The 25,846-nt window shown below is 41.1% G+C and overlaps 1 protein-coding gene across 5 annotated transcripts in view; it reads left to right on the top strand.

Moving 5' to 3' along the window:
* Positions 1 to 25,846, top strand: part of BCAS3 (BCAS3 microtubule associated cell migration factor) — a 1,147,652-nt gene that overhangs the window by 501,632 nt on the left and 620,174 nt on the right. For 3 of the 5 annotated variants that reach the window (XM_075852996.1, XM_075852997.1, XM_075853000.1), the window contains exon 17: positions 11,800 to 11,844. The exons of the other annotated variants lie outside the window; for them this stretch is intronic. In XM_075852996.1, coding sequence (XP_075709111.1) covers positions 11,800 to 11,844 — 45 coding nt within the window. The remainder of the gene's footprint in view (positions 1 to 11,799; positions 11,845 to 25,846) is intronic. 5 annotated transcript variants of the gene reach the window in all.

The raw sequence follows: 25,846 nt of genomic DNA, 5'->3' as shown, positions 1-25,846 counted from the left end.
CTCAGATTATATCTTGTCCTCTTTTTATATATTGCTTTTAAGAAACATGTATCTAGGTAGAATTTTCTTTACCTCATTATTTTCTTACTAACCATTATATAGTCATAGGTCTGGACCATGTCAGTATCACTGAGATGATGAGTTGTTGATGGAACAAATTAGTCATCACTGGATATATGTGCCACAGTACGGAAATAAATCTTGAACCTTTGTGAATTGTCAATCTGGAAATCTCTCTAATCTGGCATGGTTTTTAAGAGCTGTATGCTCCTTAGCCAATTCCAGGAGTTGCTGGAACTCTCTAATCCTGGTAGTTCCCATGAGGGTCAACAGTATTATAAATTGACTCCCCCTTTGGAACCCCCTTTATTTTGGAATAGAATTATATTTCAGTAGCAACCAGTTTGGAGGGATAACATGTTATTATTCATCTCCATGTCTATAAACAAACCATGTCTGTTCTTTTATGTGGTTAGTATGTGTAAATGGCTGTGGATACAACATTTGTGACATTTTTGTAGGTAGTCCTTTATCTGTACTTAAAATGAAATCAAATTTATTGTTTTGTTTTCACTTTTTTAAACCAAAAAAATTCTGTCACATTTGAATAACAACAATGACTATTCCTAATTTTCTAACACTTCTATGCAAAAAAAACACTTAATATGCCAAATGTATATGCGACGTTAATGTAGTCCTACCTAATTGTCGCTAAAAAAAAAAAGCATCTGTTTATACTATACATTATTATCGATATGCAAGAAGAAGCAAAAATGGGACGCGAGTGAGAACACAATTAATAAACAAGTGTAAAGCCCTAAATGTGTTTGTTTTGTAAAACACATATTAGTAAAGGCTACTTGATGAAATACTTTGTGGCTGCTGTAATGAAGCTTAATATCAAGACATGATCTATTTGGAGAGATTTAAAAGAAACGCCTAAGAACCATGAATCCTGGCATGCATAAGATAGCCAAATTGAGACGGCAGCCTTAACTTAAACCTCCAGGGGGCAAAGCATGTGCTTAACATATTTAACATCTGCCCCCATATTTCTAGAAACACATAGCAATGGAAGTCTGTACACTGTAATTTTTCGACAGGACAGAGACCATCTGCTGTGTGCTGAGAAGTGTAGGAGGCATGCATTAGTACAAATGGCAAAAGACAGATGTATTTACACCTACTTGGTCAGCACCTTTGAGCAGTGCTGGAAGGAAACACAGCACTTCTTTTTTCAAAGCAGCTGCTTAACCCTGTAATTTTGCCGAGATGATGCACGAAGGGATGGCCGCGCTCTGCAATTGCTTATCTTGTAATATTTCATTTTACATCACTGTGGAAATAAATGTATTGTTGCGTCAATGGTACATGTATACATTTTGTCACAGACCTTAATGTAAAATTTAATTGACCTTTTTTTTATTTAAGGTCTGTCTCTATGTAAAAATGGTCATTAACTTGAACAAATATTGCGATATTTGCTTTATTAAAATGTCATCATTTTTACATTCCTTGTTATAACACAGACACAAGCTCTGCGCCATGTCTGACCTGCGTGTTGACTGTTTTCCACTTCGGTGAGACAAAATGTCATAAGACATTGATAAATAGGTAGTTCAACTGAGACTAACACGCTGCGCCCCAACGACAACCCTGTAATTCCTCTTTGAAAGGCAAAGTTCAATAGTGTGTCATGTGTCAGCCTCAAAAAGTGTGCCAGCTTTTTTTTTCTGTCACCCAAGAGCTTTTAGGACACATTTACTCATTGTACTTTACTGGTAAGCACTTTAGCGGAATATATTTCAAATACATAAATTATTGGCAGCAAATATAAATTGCCGTGGAAACCTTCATATGTATAACAATATTTAAAGAAAAAATTATTACATATACTAGTATATATAGTTAGGTCCAGAATTATTTGGACAGTGACACAATCTTCATGATTTGGGCTCTGCTGCCACCACATTGGATTTGAAATTAAACAACTTAGATGCAATTGAAGTGTAGACTTTCAGATTTAATTCAAGGGGTTGAACAAAAATATCCTGTGAAACGTTTAGGAATTGCAACCATTATTCTACCCAGCCCCCTCATTTCAGGGGCTCAAAAGTAATTGGACAAATTGACATTACCATAAATAAACAATTTTTATTAATACTTTGTGGAGAATCCTTTGCAGGCAATGACGGCCTGAATTAAAAACACAAACAGAAAAAATGGGACATAGATATCATCAAAACCACAAAAAAGGCCATACTTACTAGGTAGGTGGGTGGGTGAAAACCCGTTCCCATCAGGACGCAGACGGGTCAAAGAATGCTGCAGAAGGAGTGTGCATTAAATAGTGATAGCCCCTCCCACTAGTCTTGAGGGGAGTGGCGAACTAAGTGCTCAAAGGTGTGCGATAATTGAGTGTCAGTGTAGTGCTAGGGTGTGAATGGATGGTAAAAAATAAATATGTATGTATGAAAGTGTCAGAACTGTGTAATAATGTAATAAAAATAAATAAATAAATAAATGTGATGAATAGGGGTCAGTGCTGTGAATAGTACATGGGGTGTCAGTACTATGTGTAATACGTGGAGGGATAATGTGCTGGTCGTCAGGCATGGCGTATCTTGCCGAATAACAGCCCATTTGTAACGCCGCTAGTGTTAGCTAAAGCGGGCTGCTCTGCATTCCAAACCAAACGCCAGCACATCATGCCCTCCCAGCATATAAGACCCGGCTGCGTCCTGAAAAAAAGTGTAGTATACGTAGTAAGAAATATCCATGAAACATGGGGTATTAGTTGTTATTTTGGCCAAAATACGCAAAGCTCGCAACCCAACGTCAAGGGTCCCCAGTGCCTTGCGAGTCCCTAACCAGAACTTTACGTTCCTAATTTAAAAACACAAACAGAAAAAATGGTACTGACACCCCATGTACTATTCACAGCACTGACCCCTATTCATCACATTTATTTATTTATTTATTTTTATTACATTATTACACAGTTCTGACACTTTAATACATACATATTTATTTTTTACCATCCATTCACACCCTAGCACTACACTGACACTAATTTATCGCACACCTTTGAGCACTTAGTTCGCCACTCCCCTCAAGACTAGTGGGAGGGGCTATCACTATTTAATGCACACTCCTTCTGCAGCATTCTTTGACCCGTCTGCGTCCTGATGGGAACGGGTTTTCACCCACCCACCTACCTAGTAAGTATGGCCTTTTTTGTGGTTTTAATGACGGCCTGAAGACTGGAACCCATGGATCTCACCAAACCCTAGGTTTCCTCCTTTGTGATGCTTTGCCAGGCCTTTACTGCATCGGTCTTCAGTTTTTGCTTGTTTGTCGGTCTTTCTGCCTTAAATTTTGTCTTAAGCAAGAGAAATGCACGCTCGATCGGGTTGAGATCTGGTGATTGATTGGCCATTGCAGAATATTCCACTTACTTGCCTTAAAAACTTCCTGGGTTGCTTTCGCAGTATGTTTTGGGTCATTATCCATCTGTACTGTGAAGCGACGTCCAATCAACATTGATGCATTTGGTTGAATCTGAGCAGAGAGTATATACCTGAACAATACAGAATTCATCCGGCTGCTTCTGTCTTCAGTCACATCATCAATAAACACTAGTGACCCAGTGCCTTTGGCAGCCATGCATGCCCATGCCATCACACTGCCTCCACCATGTTTTACAGAGGATGTGGTGTGCTTTTGATCATGAGCCATTCCAAGCCTTCTCCATACTTTCTTCCTCCTATCATTCTGGTACAGGTTGATCTTAATTTCATCTGTCCATAGAATGCTGTCCCAGAACTGGGCTGGCTTCTTTACATGTTGTTTGGCAAAGTCTAATCTGGCCTTTATATTTTTGAGGCTGATTAATGGTTTGCACCTTCTGGTAAACCCTCTGTATTTGCTCTCATGAAGTCTTCTCTTTATGGTAGACTTAGATACTGATACACCTACTTCCAGGAGAGTGTTCTTCACTTGGGTAGATGTTGTGAAGGGGTTTTTCTTCACCTTGGAAAGGATTCTGCGATCATCCACCACTGTTGTCCTCTGTGGTCGTCCAGGCCTTTGAAGTTCACGAGATCACCAGTGCGCTCTATTTTTCAAGAATTTACCAAACTGTTGATTTGGCCACTTCGAACATTTGTGCTATCATTCTGATGGATTTCTTCATTTTTTTCAGCTTAACGGTGGTCCGTTTCACTTGTATTAGGAGCTCATTTGACCTCATGTTGTGGGTTCACAGCAACATCTTCCAAATGCAAATGCCCCACCTGGAATCACCTCCAGACCTTTTACCTGCTTAATTGATGATGAATTAACGAGGGAATAGCCCACGCAGCCCATTAAATAGCTTTTGAGATAATTGTCCAATTACCTTTGGTCCCTTGAAAAAGTGGCAGCTACATATTAAAGAGCTGTAATTCCTAAACCTTTCCTCAAATTAGGATGTGAATGCCCTCAAATTAAAGCTGAGAGTCTGCACTTTAAGCCCAGATCGATTATATAACTGTATATTTAATATACAGGGTGGGCCATTTATATGGATACACCTAAACAAAATGGGAATGGTTGGTGATATAAACTTCCTGTTTGTGGCACATTAGTATATGGGATGGGGGAAACTTTTCAAGCTGGGTGTTGACCATGGCGGCCATTTTGAAGTTGGCCATTTTGTATCCAACTTTAGTTTTTTCAATGGGAAGAGGGTCATGTGACACATCAAACTTATCGAGAATTTCACAAGAAAAACAATGGTGTGCTTGGTTTTAACGTTACTTTATTCTTTCATGAGTTATTTACAATCTTCTCTTTGTTTACAGCCATTAACATGTCGCAGAGGTTAACACATGAGGAGCGGATAGAAATTGTGTTGATGTCTGGTGAACGCAGTACCCGGGTCATTGCAGCAGATTTCAATGCAAGACACCCTACGAGACCACCCATCTCCCATGCTACAGTTTTCAAACTGCTTGCCAAGTTTCGTGAAACTGGTTCAGTGTTGGATTTGCCCAAATGTGGACGCATGAAAACTGTCACTAATGAAGAAACATCAGTGGCTGTCCTAGCTTCATTCAGCAAGAGCCCACAGCGTAGCACTCGCCGCATGTCACTGGAGAGTGGCATCAGTCGAACATCCCTTCGGCGGATATTAGCTACTCACAAATGGCACCCTTACAAACTCCAGCTGCTGCAGCATCTCAACGAGGATGACCCAGATCGGCGCACTGAATTTGCAGAATGGGCAAAACAAAAATTGGAACAGGACCCTCAGTTTAAACAGAACATTTTGTTCAGTAATGAGGCAAACTTTTATGTGAATGGTGAAGTTAACAAACAAAACAACCGCTATTGGTCTGACACTAACCCACATTGGATAGATCCCTCAAAGACTGTTGGAACACAAAAATTGATGGTATGGTGTGGTATATGGGGTACAAAGATAGTGGGGCCATTCTTCATCAATTGAAACCTCAAGGCCACGGGATATCTGAAATTGCTACATGATGATGTGTTTCCCTCTTTATGCACTGAAGCTGACACGTTCCCTGAGTTTTTCCAGCAAGATGGTGCACCACCACATTATGGATGTCAGGTCCGAGCATTCCTAGATGAACAGTTTCCTGGAAAGTGGATTGGTCGTCGTGGGCCAGTTGAATGGCCCCCTAGGTCTCCCGATCTGACCCCCTTAGACTTTTATCTTTGGGGTCATCTGAAGGCAATTGTCTATGCTGTGAAGATACGAGATGTGCAGCAACTGAAACTACGGATACTGGAAGCCTGTGCTAGCATTTCTTCTGCGGTGTTGCTATCAGTGTGTGAAGAGTGGGAGAAGAGGGTTGCATTGACAATCCAACACAATGGGCAGCACTTTGAACACATTTTATAAGCTTGTAAATAATTCATGAAAGAATAAAGTAACGTTAAAACCAAGCACACCATTGTTTTTCTTGTGAAATTCTCGATAAGTTTGATGTGTCACATGACCCTCTTCCCATTGAAAAAACTAAAGTTGGATACAAAATGGCTGACTTCAAAATGGCCGCCATGGTCAACACCCAGCTTGAAAAGTTTCCCCCTCCCATATACTAATGTGCCACAAACAGGAAGTTAATATCACCAACCATTCCCATTTTATTTAGGTGTATCCATATAAATGGCCCACCCTGTATATATACTTTAAGTACAACTTTAAGTAAATGTGTCTGCAAACATAACAGTTAAGCGTTAAGCACACAGTATTTATCACTACAACAAAGAGACATTGTAAAACAGTAATTTTATTTCTGGCGATTATATAACAATTGAAGCGTGTGAAGTAGAAGGAAAAAGACCACAGCTGGTGAAATGACAACATGGAAAATAGAAATGTGCGGGTTAGGCCAGACTAGGCAAGGATCATGATTGGTGCACTGCCCATTTCTCAGTGCTGCCCATGGGTGTCTCCTTTTGAAGGGGACACAGCTATGAAAATTCTGCAATTATTAGAACTGCATTAACATAAAACAAAAACTGTGATCACAGACACTAAAATATGGCTTTCAAGCCATGTCAGTTGCCTTTAAAGCTTTTTTGTACTTTTTTTTCATTCTTTTAAAAGCTGTATGGCTGCAATTTAACCTTCGGAGCCAAGCTATAATCACTAACTACATCTTGAATCTGCTTTTCCCCCTCTCCATCTCTTTTATGGTTCATTCTCCCTTCATGCAAAGACATGATTTGCAACAGATTAAAAAGGTATAAAGGGGAAGGCTTTTTCTTTGTCCCTTTAAGTGGATGTTAAGTGCAAGGTTTCTTTTGAAAAAGAAAAAAAAAGCAGATTCTAACTTAACCCTTTTGTGCTTGTAATGACAATTTGTCATCCTGTGAAGTATTCTTCTCAATGTGTACAAATTTGACATTTCTGTGTTGTAAGGTTTTCAGTTTTTTCAAGGGGTTAATAGACACTCTGGAATGTCTGTAAATTGTATCACAGTACTATCAGACAACAGCAATACAGGAAACCGGAACTCACCGATTGAAGACAGGGATGGTAGCAAGATGATGATGTCAGACAGATGATGGCAACAAACGGAAGATGGGTGATGGTAACAAACGTACCCTAACTCTAGCAAGCCCTCTATCTACCCCTAAATCTATCTCTAAGCACAAACCTTAACACCAGACACCACAAACCCTCACTGTCCCAAACACTGTCCCTAATTTGGTCCCTAATCTGCAGTCACTGTCCCTAACACAACAGTAGGAAAAGACCAGGAAACCAGACGCGATGGAAACAAAAGTAAATATATCCAAAACCTAGTGAAACAAGGAAAGCAGAACAGAGAACAATTAAGGATAAAACTGAACAACTTAATTTGACCAAACACTAAAGCAAAAACAAGGACTGAGGAAATGCAAAACAGAATTGAAAAAACATAAGACTAGGCTGGTAACACATGATCTTTACAAAGAAGCACGAGCAATCACGCATAGCATACGCTGTCCCCAACGCTATATTGATAGAAACAGGGATTCTTAAGGAGGGGTAGACCAATCAGGTTGCTCTTTCTAAATGGGCCTCATTGCCTCAAACTAGTGTGATCATCTGACATGCACTGATGAATCATCTGTGCAGTAGTGGCCTAAGCAACTGCCCCCGCAGCTGATTATTAACTAGGAGATGACGATCGTGCAGGAATGGACCCACTCCTCGTAACAATGCAATTGGCTTCCTATAAAATTGACCTTCTGTGTGTTTGTGTGTGTGTGTGTGTGTGTGTGTGTGTGTGTGTGTGTGTGTGTGTGTGTGTGTAGATTGTGAGCCCCAATCGGTACAAGAACTGATGTAAAAGATGACAAACTCTGTACAAGGCTGCAGAATATGTTATCTCTATTTAAGCAATAGAATACCCTTTCCGGACATATAAAAAGACCCCTGACTCTACCAACTGGAAACACAGATTGTTACGTGAAAAAACAATACACTATTCTGTTTTATCCCTCTCAATCTCCTTTAAAGAGAACCTTTCACTACCCCAGTGCTGATTGCACCATCTTGTAGGCGCTGCCGCACAGACGTTGGGGAACTTTGAATTAACTGTGTAGTCTAAGCCGTTCTGGAGATATCGGTGCCGTTATAATTGGTGCCCGATATGTAAATTAGTCTCTGTACTGTCAGAGGGGCGTGTCTGTCCATGGAAAGGCAGGGGGCGTGATAGTCAGAGCTCTGACACTGTCCTATCAGCTGCGGACAGCGTCAGAGTGGCTTCTACTGTCTGATCTCTCTGCTGCGTATATGTGCGCAGGGTGTATGTGTTTTATGGTAGCTACAATAAATGAGCGTTAACTATCAGAAGTGTCCATAGATTAATACAGTCTTCAGAAAATTATTGAATACAGCCCCAGCCCCTCCTACAGAGACCAAAAAGTCTACACAACAATGCAACCAAAGTGAGCTTCAGAAAACAGGAAATGTCATTCTATTGTGGGTGCTCCAGTGGAGAGAGGAATAGTCACAAATAAAACCAGAACAAGAAAAATTATGTTTATAATAAATACCTGATTTAAAATAATTTGTATTTTTTTTTTAGGATACATTCTCTTTAATCGACAAACTCTGGGCTTAGTGGGCATTCCCTGTGAAGTATGCTCCATTTCTCCCCTTCCAATCTCTCAATATTCGAGTTTGGTGCCTGTGTCTCTTCAATTCTTTCCTGTATTGCACAGACATGACTATGCAAAATGTGATTTCTGTGAGAAAATGCAGCTCAAAGGTCTCTCAGGGATATATATAACATTGTGAATGGGACTAATACTGACTGACCTGCTCTAATCACAGGCTCCATTCTTATGTCCAAGAGTTTGTTAGCGAGAAGCAGGGAGTAACACATGACTCCAAAAGGTCAGACTGTTTATAGTCTGTAAGTATGGATCAATATCTGCATCAACTAGGTGCATATAGGTCCTGCCGAACCAAAATACAAAAAAATCTCATATTGTACATCATTGACACCTGAGCTAAAAGCTTAAAGAAGCAATCTAGCCATCACCTATAATTCTGGTGCTCAACAGTTACATTTTGATGTACATTCCTTTGTTCTTATAGTGAAATCTACAAACTTTCTGAAATATTCAACTTTTGGCGTCTTAGACCTGCAGCCATCTTGTTTCTCTCCGGCTTGTCTATAACAAAGTTGACGTACAATTCTTTATTCTTACTTTTCGTGAAATCCAATAATCTTCTGAAATATTCAACTTTTGGCGTCTCAGACCTGCAGCCATATTGTTTCTCCCCGGCTTCTCTAATACAAAGTTTCTGCTTGCATTTCTTAGCTAGGGCTATGCTGTCCTTAGCTATATGTAAATGAATGACGGGCTGCAGCATAATTCTCCGGCATAGTAAAATATGGAAGAAATAAATGAAGGCCCTCCAATCTGCATTTGTGATGTTTGAGGACTACATTTACTTTCCATGTTTGTGCAGTTCAGCACTTTCACGCTACTTTGCTGGCTACTTTGCTGTATTCTATACCTATTATAGCTTACAACACATGGGTGCAATATTTTCCTCCAAATTCATAGTTAATACTTGCTGTTTATTCCTTTTTATTTCCTTCGATGAAGGTAAAATGCCTATTTTCATCCTTCAGTAACTGCATCTTTTAATAACGTTTTGCTCTGTAGTGCCATCACCAGCTGTCTTCCATTTGCTATGTTGGGATTTTGGAAATTATTCTCATCATTGTTTCAATGTTTTTGTATTTTTATATTTACAATGTGAACACACGCAAGTCTTCTGTTTTCCTTATTTTATATTTACGAGTTTCTGTGCTACGATGTGGTAGATTTTATTCTATGAGGGATTGCCATTTTGTATGCATGGGTCATTGCACAGCAAGACTTCTGTTATTCCGCATCTTTTGGTATTTGTTTTTGTATATGGGCAGTCATTTTATACTATTGCAATCATTTTATTCATTACTTTTATGATTTTTTTATGTCATAGAATTTACAATACTAAATTTATCTCAATTCTTTTAATTCTGACATTGACTGTTGATTGTCATAGAACGTGGCCATCTGGAGCTGTCATGTCAAGAAAGGAGCCGCCTTGTCATTTGTGTGCAGCCATTTTGCTAATGCATAGAACAGACGCTTGTCAAACTTTTTATGCCGAGGGATGACTGTGTATTCTATGATTTTCATGGGGCATCTGTAGTATATTTTTCTGTGTCATCTTCATATGTCTTGCAGTGTATGCGAAATGTAATTTTTAAATTGTAGTATAACAAAATATAGCACACTGCAAGCTGTATGGTCTTTATCTGAAATTCAGTGATGGTCCAGAACTCTTGGCAATGTGACATTGAGCACAAATAGTCTCAATGTCCTATTACAAGGAAATTGCACAGCAGCTGCCATCTTTTTGAACGCAAATCCTTTTCTGGGGAGCTGTGCTTCGACAAAATTAGACAATGAGGAGCATTGTATTTAGGTGCTTAACATAAAGACAGAACAAAGAGGACCTGGTTCAGTTATAAAATGTTGCATTGAGGCCCAGGAGTGCAACTCTGTAATAATTTTTTATGAAAATGAATTTTTACTTTTTGAGATGCAGCTTCTTTGTATCCTGGACACATAGAAGCTGTATCTTGTACAGAAACCCCAATCCGTCAGGTCAACGGAACTGACGGCTTCGGTAACAGCGGGTCAGGTGGATCATGCGTGTCTCTGTTTTAATAAAAAACAATTACAAAGTTGCACTAAACACTATTAATACATTGTTTTAGTAAAAAGGTCTTCAAAGGTTTACTATGCCTTTAATTCATGTCTTCTTCCCGATCGATTCAGTGTCTGTTTCGTTCCTAATTTGTATGCAATTGTTTGTAAAGATGTTGAGGGTACCTTCAGTTGTTTGGAAGTCCTAAGGAATATCAGGACTTGTGGAGGCCCACATTTTTTTTCTCTCGACTGAGTTGTACATTGTACCAAGGTCAAAAATATACTGGATGTAAATGCAGGCCCTTAAATACAGGCACAGGTGCACTGATTGACTCCTATTTATGGCAATTGACCATTCAGAAGGTTCTAAAAATCATTACATCACTTTCTTTCATATTTCAGGCATTGTTTAGTGTATTTTTGATCCACTAAAAATCTAAAATAGTAAATTAAAGCTGAAATAAATCTGTCTCTAATTAATTGTTTAAAAAATGACCTCCGATGTGAACAAAGTAGATTGACTTGGAAAAAAGAAATGTACGATTACATGAAATGTGTAGCATTGAGCCATTGATGACTTAGAAACAACATCACATCCCTATTCATTGGAATAAAGCTGTGTTGTAGTTCCCTGCAGAGCGAGATGCCGGGAGCGCTGCTGTGCAGGAAAAATGCCGTAGCGATAAACCATTACGTTACAAGACGGGAAGACCAGTTTAAATATACTATTTTACAATCCTGCAGACCTTCTGCTATTAAAGTATTCATACACAAACTTTTGTTATTCATTTGAAAGCCGTTTTCTGTGAACTATAATTGAGCCCTAAAAATGATTATTTATTGGATAACCCCTTTAAGTTTGGAAAATATGTGATATTAATATTATTATTAATGAATGTATTTGGACATCCTTAGTACTTTCTTATCATACAAAAGGTTTAGGATGTACAGATGTTAGTGAGGTGGGTACGTGGATACTGGAATACAACTGAATTCTGACGCATGACTTACGTAATGTATGTTGATGAGGTTTCTTTATCTAATTTGTTTTGCCTTTTCCCTTCTTATGTGAAGTCCTTACCTGTTTGGAGCAGGATGTTTTTCCATTAAAGCTCCTTGGTAAGTTCTGATTCCCACCCCAGCATGCTTACAATTCATGTTCTGTTATCTGGGATGGTTTGATGGAGGCACCTTATTGTTATATAAAGGAGTTACGCACAACATAGGTCCCTGTTTTTAGATTTTATTCTTTACCATTCCTTTGGTTTATGGAATTTTTTGATTCCACACAATAAAGTAAATGTAAAAATCAATGTTGATATTAATGCATTGATAAGTTTACTGTAGACATACTGCCACAACCTGTCTCATTACCGGAGAGATTATGGACAAGTTAATGCCTTTGTAGTAGCTCTGATTCAAAAGTCATCATTTTAGGCCTTGTTCAGATGTTGCATGCATTTTTTTAAGTCAAAACCAGAATTGGATCCAGGAGAGCTGGCGTATAAATCCTACCTTTTAGAATACTTCTGCTTAAGTTCTCTTCCTGGTATTTGGCATACAAAAATACATGCAAAATCTGCAGCAAATTTGCACTGTCTGAACAAAGCCTATTCCAACACAGCAAATTTGTTGCAGAAATTCCTTTGACTGTCCCATTCATCTGAATGGGGTTTGCAGAAATTCAAGTGCTTGCCGCCAAAACAACCCTATTCAGATGTGAATCCACGCTCATGTCCTTTCTGCTTGTTAAAAAGTAGTAGAGGTTAAGTGCAATAGTACTCTTTATATGTAAAATGGCAGCTCGTCTGCACAGAACATCGTAAGACCCATTGCAAGCAATGGGCAGTTGTTTGCCGACGTATTGGAGCCATCTTTTCAGGCGTAATTCGAGGCGTAAAACGCCTCCATTACGTCTGAAAAGAGGTCGTGTGCACATACCCTTAGTGTCCGTCAAGCAACTGATCTAGCGCTTTCGGTTTCTCAATCTTCTGCTCCTATAATGAAGCAGAACAACGGAAAACCAGAACACAGATATGAACTAAGCCTAATAGCCATGGACTAGGGAGAGATTTATTCTAGAATAAATGTCTACCTCTTAACACTATGTTATTTGTAGTTCCAACATTTTGTGCTCATAATGTCTGAGCTCCCATTTTTCTGTTCGCTCCACCACTAGAGGGGAGCTTAGAAACGTACTGTTTTATTATTGAGTTCAATGTAAAATAGTATACAGAAATAATTTTATCCTTTAACTCTATATAACCAGGGGATTTTGATTCTGTTAACTCTGACCACTATAAAGATATATTAAAAAATTAATCAGCACAGAATTTATGACCTATTTAGATAAAAAAACACAAAATGGTGTTTAAGGGAGGACTTTCACTTTAAGTATAACCAAATATAGCAAAACAGATATTAATCTGAAATTCAGTAAGATTTTATTACAAATGATGGCCAGCAACTCATGAATGGCAAATGAAGATATAGATCAGTAAAATGCAATGAAATACTTATATCATTTGGAGAGACTTAAGCTAGGGCTACACGACAACTTTGGCTACGACACAGGTCGCGCGGCCAAAGATTTCTGTCGTGCTGCCTGCATCACAGGCAATAAAAGTGAATGTGGTCGCTTTGCGATCCACAAGTTGCCTCGACTGCGACACCACAGTTTCAAGAAGTCCTACTGGTTTTTGATTCCTTCTGGTGTCGCGGCTACTTGGGGGTCACAAAGCAACCACATTCACTTTCATAACATGTGATGCAGGCAGTGCGACACAACGATCTTTTACTGTGCAACCTGTGTCGCGGCCAGAGTCGCCATGTAGCCCTATTCTAAACCTTAACAAAATTAAATTAATCCTAATAAAATGTAATAATATAAATATTATCATACCTTGGAAGTACTAGACAGCTACACCGGCCTTGTCCGTTAGAAATAATGGACGCCAATATTGATTTGTTTGTCATTCTGTTATCACAAATAAATAATATAGATACAATATATCCAGTATATAAACCAATGTCAATGGATTTCTTGTTTGGTCTTAGGCCCCATGCACACGACCGTGTTCGGTCCGTGATATACTGTCCCGCACTGTAATAATGTTTTCAGCACGGGACAGTATTCCCGCGGGGAGGCAGTGACACTTAGCGTCATAGATAAGTATAATGCAAGGAGCCCGGCTCCCTGCACTGTGATCGGGCCGGGACATGCGGCCGACATGCGGACCGTATATCACGGACCGAACATGGTCGTGTGCATGGGGCTTTACAGTTTCTAGTCTGACACTAAAGCTGTTCATTTACATAAGCTATTTCATCTGAGGCTTCGTTCACCTCTGCGTCAGTGCTCAGTTTCATAGGTTCCATCTGAGCTTTCCCGTCAGGGGATCCCATGAACGGAACACTGACTAAGACCATAAACCATAGATTTCCGTTTACATCACCATTGATTTCAATGGTGACCGATCCGGTGCAAATTGTCTCCGTTGTTTTGACGGAAGCAATACCGTATTTCAGTCAGGGTTCCATTCATGGGTTCCCCTGACAGAAAGCTCTGATGGAACGTCCGAACAGAGCCCTGACACAGGTGTGACCGAAGCCTGACTCCAACATAAACGTGCTCTCTTGGCTTGACTTGGCTTGCATGATTTTCAATGAGACGAGAGGATTATGCCGCTGCCATTTGTATATTAAATTTAGTCCTAGTGACAGGCCTATTTTAAACCTTGATGACCAAGAAATTTTTCAAGTTTTTCCAGCGTCGCATTTTAGACCTATAATTTTTATTTTTTTAAATAAATTCTTTTATTTTCATTTTGTTATTTTGTATCACAAAACGTTCAAAGTATACACAACATAGTTCGAAAATGGCAGTGCAAAACATTCAACAGGTCACTGGTCAGTTATCAGCATCACATAAGTGCATGGGGTCACCTGTGTCGCTGGAAACAAATGTTTAAGGAATCTCCGATATGCACCCTGAACCCGCAGCCGTGCATGGTATTCCAGAAGCAAGCATGAGAACATTAAAAGGAGGAAAGAAAAGCAGAGACAGTGAGAGGGAGAGGAAAAACGGAGAGGAAAAAAAAGGGGGGGGGGAGCTGACCTGACACACCGGATCTAGGTGGGAATTCACGAGGCCATGATGGTCTTATATTCCTCGGTTGTTTGGAATCGGATCCATTCACGCCATGTTTTTAGGAAGGAGGCGTGGGTCCCCTTCATTGATGCCGTGAGGTCCTCCATTCTCATGATCTCCTGAATCTTGCCGAACCACATGCCCACTGTCGGGGGACAGGATTGTCTCCACAGTGCAGGAACACACGCCCTAGCCGCGTTCACTACGTGTCGAACTACCGAGCGTCTATACGAAGACGGGGACCTCACACAAATGAAGCAGGAAAAGGCCCGGGGACCGCGGGAGGGGGATAAATCCGTAAATTTTGAGGAAATGCGCCACACATCGGACCAGAACCTAGTCAGGAGTGGGCAGTCCCAGAAAATATGCATGATTGTACCCACATGATCCCCACATCTCCAGCATAATGGCGAGGCCGCCGGGATCATTGCATGCAATCTGGAAGGCACCCTATACCAACGGGACAGAATCTTGAACCCTGCCTCCTGAAATCTACTGGCTATGGAGGACTTATGTGTCATGGTGAACAAGCGTTCCTGTTGTTCAGGGGTGAATGTTTCGCCCAAGTCCCTCTCCCAGCTAAGCAGGTAAGGGGGTGGAGGCAAATTGGAGGGTGAGATCAAGAGCGTATAGAGTCTGGACAACGAGTGACGGATCGTTCCCGTGCCTGTACATAGGAGTTCAAACGAGGAGCAGTCTCGTAGTTGTGCTCCAGGATGGTCCAATGACGCCAGGAAATGTCGCAACTGGGTAACCTGCCATGTCGAGAAAGGGACTGAATCCGACAGAGACCGTATTTGAGCGCTCGACATCCACCTCCCATCCTGCTGAAAATGTATAGCCTGTCCCTTACCCGCCCTCAACCATACTTGAAATGGGCCACTATCCAGTCCCGGTGGAAAGGCAGGATTGCCTAAAATCGGAAATAGCGGGGAGGGGGACGGCAAGAACTCCGCTCGAGGAAACACCCGTGCTGCGACTGCAAGGGTGGGGCCTATTGTCGGGTGTGTCCGCGCGACCCGGGGAACATGTCTGCCCAACCAAGGTAGTGCCTGCAAGGGGATTGTCATAAAAGCCTGTTCCATAGATACCCATTCTTTTATCCTGCCGTGCCGGAACCAGTCTAAGATTCGTGCCAAGTTGGAGGCGTGATGATAGGAGACAAAGTCTGGTAGACCAATGCCCCCCTCCCTCTTTACACGAAAAAGCAAGGATCGGGCGATACGTGCCGGTTTCCCTGCCCATATGAATTTGTGCACCAGGGACAGCAGAGATTGAAATAACGGGCGCGGGATATGTATCGGTAGGGCCTGTAGGAGATACAGAATCCGTGGTAAAATGTTAATTTTAAAAATCGCACACCTACCAAACCAGGTGAAAGTGCCCGACATCCAAGAGTCCAGGTCCGCCTTTATACGTTGAAGAAGCAAGGGAAAGTTCACCGCATAAAGGCGAGATAGATCACTGGGAAGTCGGACTCCCAGGTATTTAAGTGAGTCCCGTGAAAGAAAAGGACTCCGACAGGTCAGTAACCAGAGTCTGTGGTAACGAGATGTTAAGAGCCTCTGACTTCTGGTAGTTTATTTTGAAGTTGGATAATCTCGAGTATCTACTCAACTCCGCCATCAGGTTGGGCAAGAAAATTCTAGGGGCTGTGAGGAAGAACAGTAGATCGTCCGCGTATGCGGCAACCTTATGGGATCTGCCTCCCAGGTCCAAGCCTGTAATGTCTGGGTTGGAGCGGATATGACACAACAAGGGTTCCAGGCATAAAATAAAGATCAGTGGAGATAAGGGGCAGCCTTGTCGTGTACCGTTGGTGATCCTAAAGGAGGAAGAGAGATGCCCATTGACCTTGACCTGAGCTGACGGGGAGGAGTAGAGACCAGAGATCCAGGACATCATATGAGTCCCTATTCCTATATGTCGTAAAGTGGCCAACATAAAGTCCCAGCTGACCCTGTCGAAAGCTTTTTCCGCGTTCGACAAAAAACAAGTGGGGAGTGACGAGACTGCCGCCTGGTACATTAAATTAATTGCCCGCGTGGTGTTATCTCTCGCTTCCCGTAAGGGCATAAAACCCACTTGGTCAGTATGTATCACGTTATGAAGGAGCGGAGACAACCGATATGCCAGAATCTTCGCAAAGAGTTTCAAATCTACATCCAGTAGAGAAATAGGACGATAACTCTGGCATAGGGATGGGTCCTTCCCCTCCTTGGGTATAACCGTTATGTGCGCCCTCAACGTATCCCCTGGGATGGAGCCCCCCTCGGTAAGCGAATTAAAGGCCCGGATGAAATGAGGTGCGAGCACGTCTGAGTAGGTCTTATAGTAAGGCAGGGACAGGCCGTCCGGTCCCGGGGCCTTCCCCGTGGGTGAGTCTTTTAGTGCCCATGACAACTCCTCTGGGGAGATGGGGGCCTCTAAGGCCACAATATCGTCCAGTGGGATGGATTTGATCCCGGAGGATCGAAGATACTCCTCGATCTTCTCCAGTTGGCTGCCGCCGTCCTGTGAGGAGAGTGCCTTTGGAAGGTTGTAGAGAGAGTGATAATAGGCACGGAAGGTCTCTGAAATGTCATGTGGGAGTTGCAGTCGTTCATTATGTGTGCCTAGGATGTGTGGAACGTATGTATGCGAACGGGTTTTCCGCAGGGCACGGGCCAAGGTCCTACTGGGTTTATTACTGAATTCGTAAAAATGTCGTCTACATTTAACTAGGGTGGCCTTCGCCTTGGCAAGACAGAGTGAACGTACCTGCTCCCTCAATTGCCCCAATTCTGCCCCTAATAACCGGTCCTGTGATACCTTATGGGACTGTTCCAGTCTATGAATTCGGGACAGTAGGTCTCTAAGGTGGGCTGTCCGCTCCTTCTTAAGTTTGGCTCCCATTCGTATAAGGGACCCACGCACCACACCAAAGACCTATAACTTTTTTATTTTTGCGTCGACATAGCTGTATAAGGTCTTGTTTTTTTGCAGGACAAGTTGTATTTTATTAACAGCACATTTTGGGGTACATATAATTTATTGATTAACTTTTATTAACTTATAATTGAAAAAAAACCAGCAATTTCACCACTCTTTTTTTGCATCTTTAATTTACACTGTTTACCGTGTGGTATAAATAACAATAACTTTATTCAGCGGTTCATTACAATTGCGACGATACCAAATTCATATGGTTTTCTTATGTGTTACCACATTTACACAGTAAAAACACTTTTTTTTCAAAATTATGTGCTTTTGAAGAGTTACATAGTTACATAGTTAGTACGGCTGAAAAAAGACACATGTCCATCAAGTTCAACCAAGGGAAGGGAAAAGGGAAGGAAAAATTTCTACACATAGGAGCTAATATTTTTATGTTCTAGGAAATTATCTAACCCTTTTTTAAAGCCATCTACTGTCCCTGCTGTGACCAGCTCCTGCGGTAGGCTATTCCATAAATTCACCGTTCTTACTGTAAAGAAGCCTTGTCGCCTCTGCAGCTTGAGCCTTTTTTTCTCCAGACGGAGGGAGTGCCCCCTTGTTTTTTGAGCGGGTTTTACAAGGAACAGGATATCACCATATTTTTTGTATGTGCCATTAATATATTTATATAAGTTAATCATGTCCCCCCTTAGTCGTCTTTTTTCAAGGCTAAATAGGTTTAATTCTTTCAATCTTTCCTCATAACTTAAATTCTCCATGCCCCTTATTAGCTTCGTTGCTCTTCTTTGTATTTTTTCCAACTCCAGGGCATCCTTTCTATGAACTGGAGCCCAGAACTGAACTGCATATTCTAGATGAGGCCTCACCAATGCTTTGTAAAGTGGCATTATTACATCCCTGTCCCGCAAGTCCATGCCTCTTTTAATACACGACAATATCCTGCTGGCCTTTGAAGCAGCTGATTGACACTGCATGCTGTTATTGAGTTTATGATTTACAAGTACACCCAGATCCTTCTCAACAAGTGAATCCGCCAGTGTAGCGCCCCCTAGGACATATGATGCATGCAGGTTGTTGGTACCCAGATGCATAACTTTACATTTATCTACATTAAACTTCATTTGCCAAGTGGACGCCCAAACACTTAGTTTGTTTAAATCTGCCTGTAATTCATGAACATCTTCCATAGTCTGAACTATATTACATAGCTTGGTGTCATCTGCAAAAATAGAAATAGTGCTATTAATCCCTTCCTCTATATCATTAATAAATAAGTTGAATAATAGTGGTCCCAGCACTGAACCCTGGGGTACACCACTTATAACCGGTGACCATTCAGAGAAGGAATCATTGACCACAACTCTCTGGATACGGTCCTTGAGCCAATTCTCAATCCAATTACAAACTATATTTTCTAAACCTATAGTCCTTAATTTACCCATTAGGCGTCTATGGGGGACAGTGTCAAATGCCTTTGCAAAGTCCAAAAACACTAAATCCACAGCGGCCCCTCTGTCTAGACTTCTGCTCACCTCTTCATAAAAACAGATTAGGTTAGTTTGACAACTTCTGTCCTTAGTAAAACCGTGCTGGCTGTCACTTATAATGCTATTTATTGTCACATAATCCTGTATATAGTCCCTCAATAGCCCCTCAAACATTTTCCCCACGATGGATGTTAAGCTTACTGGTCTATATTTACCCGGGGAAGACCTAGAGCCCTTTTTGAAAATAGGCACCACATTTGCCCTGCGCCAGTCCCTTGGCACTATACCAGTCACTAGAGATTCTCTGAATATTATGAAAAGGGGGACAGAAATAACTGAACTAAGCTCTTTAAGAATTCTAGGGTGTAACCCATCTGGTCCCGGAGCCTTGTGCACATTTATTTTATTTTATTTAGCTTGGACCATCTCTACATTCATCCAATTCAGTATATCAACTGATATATTAACAGCACTGGCACCGGCTACATCAGCTGCTCTTTCTTCTGTTGTATATACAGAGCTAAAGAACCCATTTAGTAACTCTGCCTTCTCTTGATCCCCTGTGATCAACTCCCCATTACCATTATCTAGGGGTCCTACATGTTCAGACCTTGGCATTTTTGCATTTATATGCTTGAAGAATTTTTTAGGATTTGTTTTACTATCCTTGGCCACCTGCCTTTCATTTTGTATTTTTGCTAATTTTATTACATTTTTACAGATTTTATTAAGCTCTTTATATTTTACAAAGGCTACAGCTGTACCCTCAGATTTGTATTTTTTAAATGCCCTTTTTTTGTCATGTATTGCCCCTTTCACAGAAGGTGTAAGCCATGTGGGGTTTAATTTGAGTCGTTTATACTTATTACCTGTAGGAATAAATTTTGCACTATAATAACTCAAAGTAGATTTGAAAATCTCCCATTTATCATTTGTTCCATTATTTGACATTAGTTCTTCCCAGTCTATATCCTGAATTGCAGCCCTCATCCTGGGGAAATTGGCTTTCTTAAAATTAAATGTTTTTGCCCTCCCAGCCTGCGTTTGTTTTTTACAGTATAGGTAAAATGTAACTATATTGTGATCACTGTTACCGAGGTTTTCACGAACATTGACATTCCCAACAAGATCTGCATTATTAGAAATGACCAGATCCAACAGAGCTTCACCTCTAGTCGGGTCTTCCACAAACTGGCCAATAAAATTTTCCTGCAACAGGTTGAGGAAATGCCTCCCCTTTGCAGTTGAAGCCGAACCATGACACCAATTAATATCCCGGAAATTAAAATCTCCCATTATCACTACAGTACCCGCCTGTGCAGCCCGCTCCATCTGTTTATATATCTGACCTTCCATCTCCTCAGTTATATTGGGGGGTCTATAGATTACACCAAAAGTAATTTTTTCAGTGTTTACCTCCCTTTCTAGTTCCACCCACAAGGTTTCAACCTCCTCACAGTCTTCACCCACTATTGTCTCTTTCACACTCGCCTTCATATCACTTCTCACATACAGACATACACCACCACCTTTCCTATTTGTCCTGTCTTTACGAAAAAGTGTAAAACCCTGTAGATTTACAGCCCAGTCATGTGAAGAGTCCAGCCATGTTTCAGCAACACCAACTATATCTATATTTTCTTCCAGTATCAAGGCCTCCAGCTCCCCCATTTTGCTTGCTAGACTTCTGGCATTTGTGAACATACACTTTAACTTGCCTGTCAGTTTTTCACTTTTATTATCAGAAATGTGATTTGACATTAATCGGTCCTTTTTATTTACACTGATGTTTTGTAACGAAAGGATCTCCTTATCTTGTTGTCTAGTCCTCTCCCCACATTCTGTTTCTCCCCCCACCAATATAGTCTGACCCCTCTCTAACCTGGCTACCCCTTTTCTTTCTACATTGACCTCCCTCCTCAGCCCTAGTTTAAATACTCCGCCACCCCAGCTAGAATTCTCTCCCCCAGCACAGCGGACCCCCTTCCATTTAGGTGCAAATCATCTGCAGAATACAGTTTGTACCCCAATGAAAAGTCAGCCCAGTGCTCTAGGAACCCAAATCCTTCTCCTCTACACCAAGACTTCAGCCATGCATTTAACTCCCTAAGCTCCCGCTGTCTTTCCTGTGATGCGCATGGCACAGGCAGTATTCCTGAGAATACAACCTTGGAGGTCCTTCCCTTCAGCTTGTAGCCTAGTTCTTTAAAATTATTCTTAAGGCTCCTCCACCTACCATTTATTCTGTCGTTGGTACCGACATGGACCACGACAGCTGGATCATCACCAGCCCCTCCCAGCAATTTGTCCACCCGTTCCACCACATGCCGAACCCTGGCACCAGGGAGACCGCAAACCATTCGGTTGAGGTGGTCTTGGCGACAAATAATTCTATCCGTCTTCCTGATTATAGAATCCCCTACGACTATCAATTGTCTTGGCTTACCTGCATTACCATCCCGCCGACTACTAGCTGGGCTGTTCTCCCGGCTGTTAGGGAGATCAGTATCCACTAGGGCTGCCATTTCTGAGACTGACACCCTTGCATCATCACCCAACTTGGCAATTTTGCCTGGAATGTCAGAAACCGGATCGGCCTTCCTTGTCTTTGACCCCTTTCTACTGCCCCTAACTACATTAACCCAGCTACTTACCTGATCCTGCTCACCCATGTCTTCACCCTCCAGTTGTAACCCACTAACTGCATGCTCTGTGAGCAGCAAGCTCCGTTCAAAATTGTCTATCCTCCTCAGTGTTGCCAGGAAGAGCATAACTTTTTTATTTTTCCGCTGATGCGGCTGTATGAGGGCTTTTTTTCTTGCGGAACGACTTGTAATTTCTATCGGTACAATTTTGGTACATGCACATTTTTTGGAAGCCAGGATGAACAGAAAACAGCAATTCTGGCATTGTTTTTTATTTTATTTTTTACAGCATTCACCGAGCGGGCTAAATAACATAATAGCTTTATAGTTGGGGTCGTTACGGAAGTGGCGATACCAAATATGTGTAACTTTTTTACTTTTTTTTTTCATAATAAAGCATTTTGTAAGGGGAAAAAGTTGGGTTTTGACTTATTTATGAATAACTTTATTAAAAATTTATTTTCATTTTTTTACTAGTCCCACTAGGGGATTTCACTGTGGGAGCGTCCGATCGCTTTTATAATACACTGCAACACTTCTATATTGCAGTTTATTACTGCCTGTCCGTTTACAACGTACAGGCATCTGCTAGGCCATGCCAGAGGCATCGTCTAGCAGGCATCCACTACAGGCAGACCTGGGGGCCTTTATCAGGCCCCCGGCTGCCATAAAATACACTGGTACCCTGCGATCTCATAGCAGGGTAGCGGTGGGGTGAGAGAGGGAGCTCCCTCCCTCTCTCCAAAACCACTTAGATGCAGCTCTCGCTATTGAGTATATGTACTGCCCATGTATTTTGTATAAACAAATATATACATAGTCACGGGCGTAACTGGAAACCCATACCAAACTATTGAATGCAACACAACATCTGTGAAAAACTCCCAGCATGACCTGATAAATGATCAGGGAATGCTGGGACAATGGTACCAAAGAGCAGCCACAAAAATAGAAAATGCAGGATGGGGGCATGGCAGATATCAAACCACTGACCCGTGCCACAAAATAAATTCAGACCCCAAATCAGACCCCAAATTTAATTCAGACCTTTAACATCTAAATTAATTCAGACCCCTAAATGAGACCGTAAAAATATTAAAAACCCAGATCAGACTACTAATAATAAACGTAGCTATTTACTTACCTCTCATCGCTCCTGGCTGCTCTTCCCTTCAAGGCCAGGCACACAGGGTCCTAATGCCAGCCAGTGTCAGGACCTTCTATTCCTCACTTAATGCATCGTCCTGACGCTGGCCACCGTCAGAACCTTTAGTGTTGTGCCCATAAGGGCCTGATGTGGCAGGGGACCAGTGGTCCCCCCGGACTTTGGGGCCTGGTTACAACTTCGACTGCTGCAACCCCTATGGTTACGCCACTGTCTAGAGTAAACCACAAACAAGGACCTGTCACTAGCCAATAAAACAATAATTATTTTTATTTGTGTGAAAACTGTTTTTTTAAATAGATTAGTGTGAAGCTCACCAGCAGTTTTGTCTGAATAGTTCCAGACTCTACAAGAAGATTATTATCTTGAATATATGTGATTCTAATGTACTTAAGCATAGATTTAAATAATATATAATGAAATAAGAACTAACCAAAATTATATTGCACAGCCCGGTATGGAATTTCGTGGCAATATATAAATATTCTATCTCTATCTATCTATCTATCTATCTATCTATCTATCTATCTATCTATCTATCTATCTATCTATCTATCTATCTGTCTGTCTGTCTGTCTGTCTGTCTGTCTGTCTGTCTCTATCTATCTATCTATCTATCTATCTATCTATCTATCTATCTATCTATCTATCTATCTATCTATCTATCTATCTATCTATCTATCTATCTATCTATCTGTCTGATGGTCGGTCTGTCTGTCTGTCTAATATATTTATAGATATATAGATCTGTGTATCAGCTAAATTAAAGGGGTATTCCGGTAACATAAACTTTTATCAAATGTTCATCTAATGTGTTGTACTATGTTTTTGAAATCCAATCGGATGGTTTTCAACCCCATCATGTGTAAGATTTACCTCCTTCTACAGCCCATGCGGTCCTGCTCCCTTCCAGAAACCAGCGCGGCAGTAGGGCATTTTCATCATAGCCCAAGCAACCTGCCTAATCCATCATTCCACTACAATGCCCAGAATTGTGCGGGACTATTTATGCGCGTTCACGCGATGCTCTACTTTCTGATTGGTCCAAGACAGAGCACCGTGACGCACACAATAAAGTGTGAAGAAACAGTGCTGCATAAAAATACACTGCACATTCGCGCAATACTGTAAAACTCCAGGCAATGATTTTTACATTGATGCGCATTCGCCGAAGGATGCACGTTCACAAAGATTCAGCTTCGATAGGTACTACACATGCGCGGCAAAAGATGATAAAGCGCCTACAGGATGTAACCGATGGAAGCCAAAAGATATACAGCAGGCGGGTGGCCTGAGAAGGTATAACGTTTATTAGAGATACATCCAACATTGCTAATAAGAATATATTGCAAAGTTGTAAAACTTTCGGACACTGATAACTTTGACCCTAATTGTTATAACTGGAATACCCCCTTTAAGCCAAATTGACTCACAGAATGCTTTATTTTGCTCAGTGCTCCTTCACTGGGTTCAGTAGAGAGAACAACTTTACATGCCATAAAGTTTTAGTGCACATATTTATTTTGCTGAATTATGGTTTTTCTTTCTCGGATTTTGACTGACCACTGGGGCTGTGCCAAAGACAGTCAGTTGTCAGCCAGCAGTGATCTTTGGTCTGAAACAAGATTAAAAGGCACAGATTAAAGAGGAATGTGTGCAGTACATTGGAGTTTTAAATCACTGGTTGCCTTCCCAAGACTGCTTTGTGGTTGGTTTGATTTTCTTGGTGGCTCGTGAGGGGAAAAAAGGAGGTCTTACAGCGCCTACACATTCATTATAGCGGAAGGAAAATTGTGTGTTTTCTACATTTGCCTCGTATAACATATTGTTTTCATTACGGTTTTAATAAGAACTGTAATTATGACAGCATAGTGAATGGAAATGTGACAGATTATTGCATGTTGTGCATGAGATTTCACAGTATGTTTGCTGAAGAAGCCGTCTCATGTCCCACCAGGGGATGTGTGGGGACTGGAACCAGACCATTGTTCAGTGGTTAGCCGGCAATGTTAAGCACATCTGTACACATACAATGTAGACAAAAGTTTAGAGAGAGGATGACTATTTCTCCAGCCTTTTATAACTGCTTTCTGCAAAGAATATAGTGTTGTGAACTGTAACTGTACCAGAAAAAAAATCATGATATATAGCCTTTAGATTTGTTTCTTTATTTTATACCATCACCTTCCTTGACCTTGTAATATCTGGTCCAAAAAAGGGTGCAAGCTACATTACATAGGTTGTCCTATACGAGCAACCTCTTGACATGTTGCAGACCCCACCTCGGCATAGAGCTGACTTCAGGGGAGTCAGGCTGCTTGAACAACTTCAACTTCACACTGGGGGAAGATACTGGTGCCTTGCGCATTTCCGCAGTGAACGGGCGAATATTTAATACATGGCTGTGCCAAGACCACAAAACCGCTATTCCCCCTAAGCAGGGCATTCTGGAAATGATAGAGTTATAGAGTTAAATATTCCACATCCTGCACATAAGTATCATGGAATTTTTATTGGCTTTATTGACTTAAAGGCTATGGAAACCTTTGAAGACTTATTTTTTTTTTCCTAAAACAATGTATTATAGTATTTAGTGTATATAATATAATATAATAATTGTAACTTTTTGAGATAAAGCTTCTATGTATCCTGGAAAAATATAAGCTATATCTTGCGCTGACACACGAATCCGTCAGGTCAGCGGGACTGACGGCTTCAGTGACAATGGGTCCTGGGT

This window comes from Rhinoderma darwinii, chromosome 2, assembly GCF_050947455.1.
Source record: "Rhinoderma darwinii isolate aRhiDar2 chromosome 2, aRhiDar2.hap1, whole genome shotgun sequence".
Classification (NCBI taxonomy): domain Eukaryota; kingdom Metazoa; phylum Chordata; class Amphibia; order Anura; family Rhinodermatidae; genus Rhinoderma; species Rhinoderma darwinii.
The sequence above is the reverse complement of the archived record's forward strand: the minus strand, read 5'-3'. Positions and strand labels throughout refer to the sequence as shown.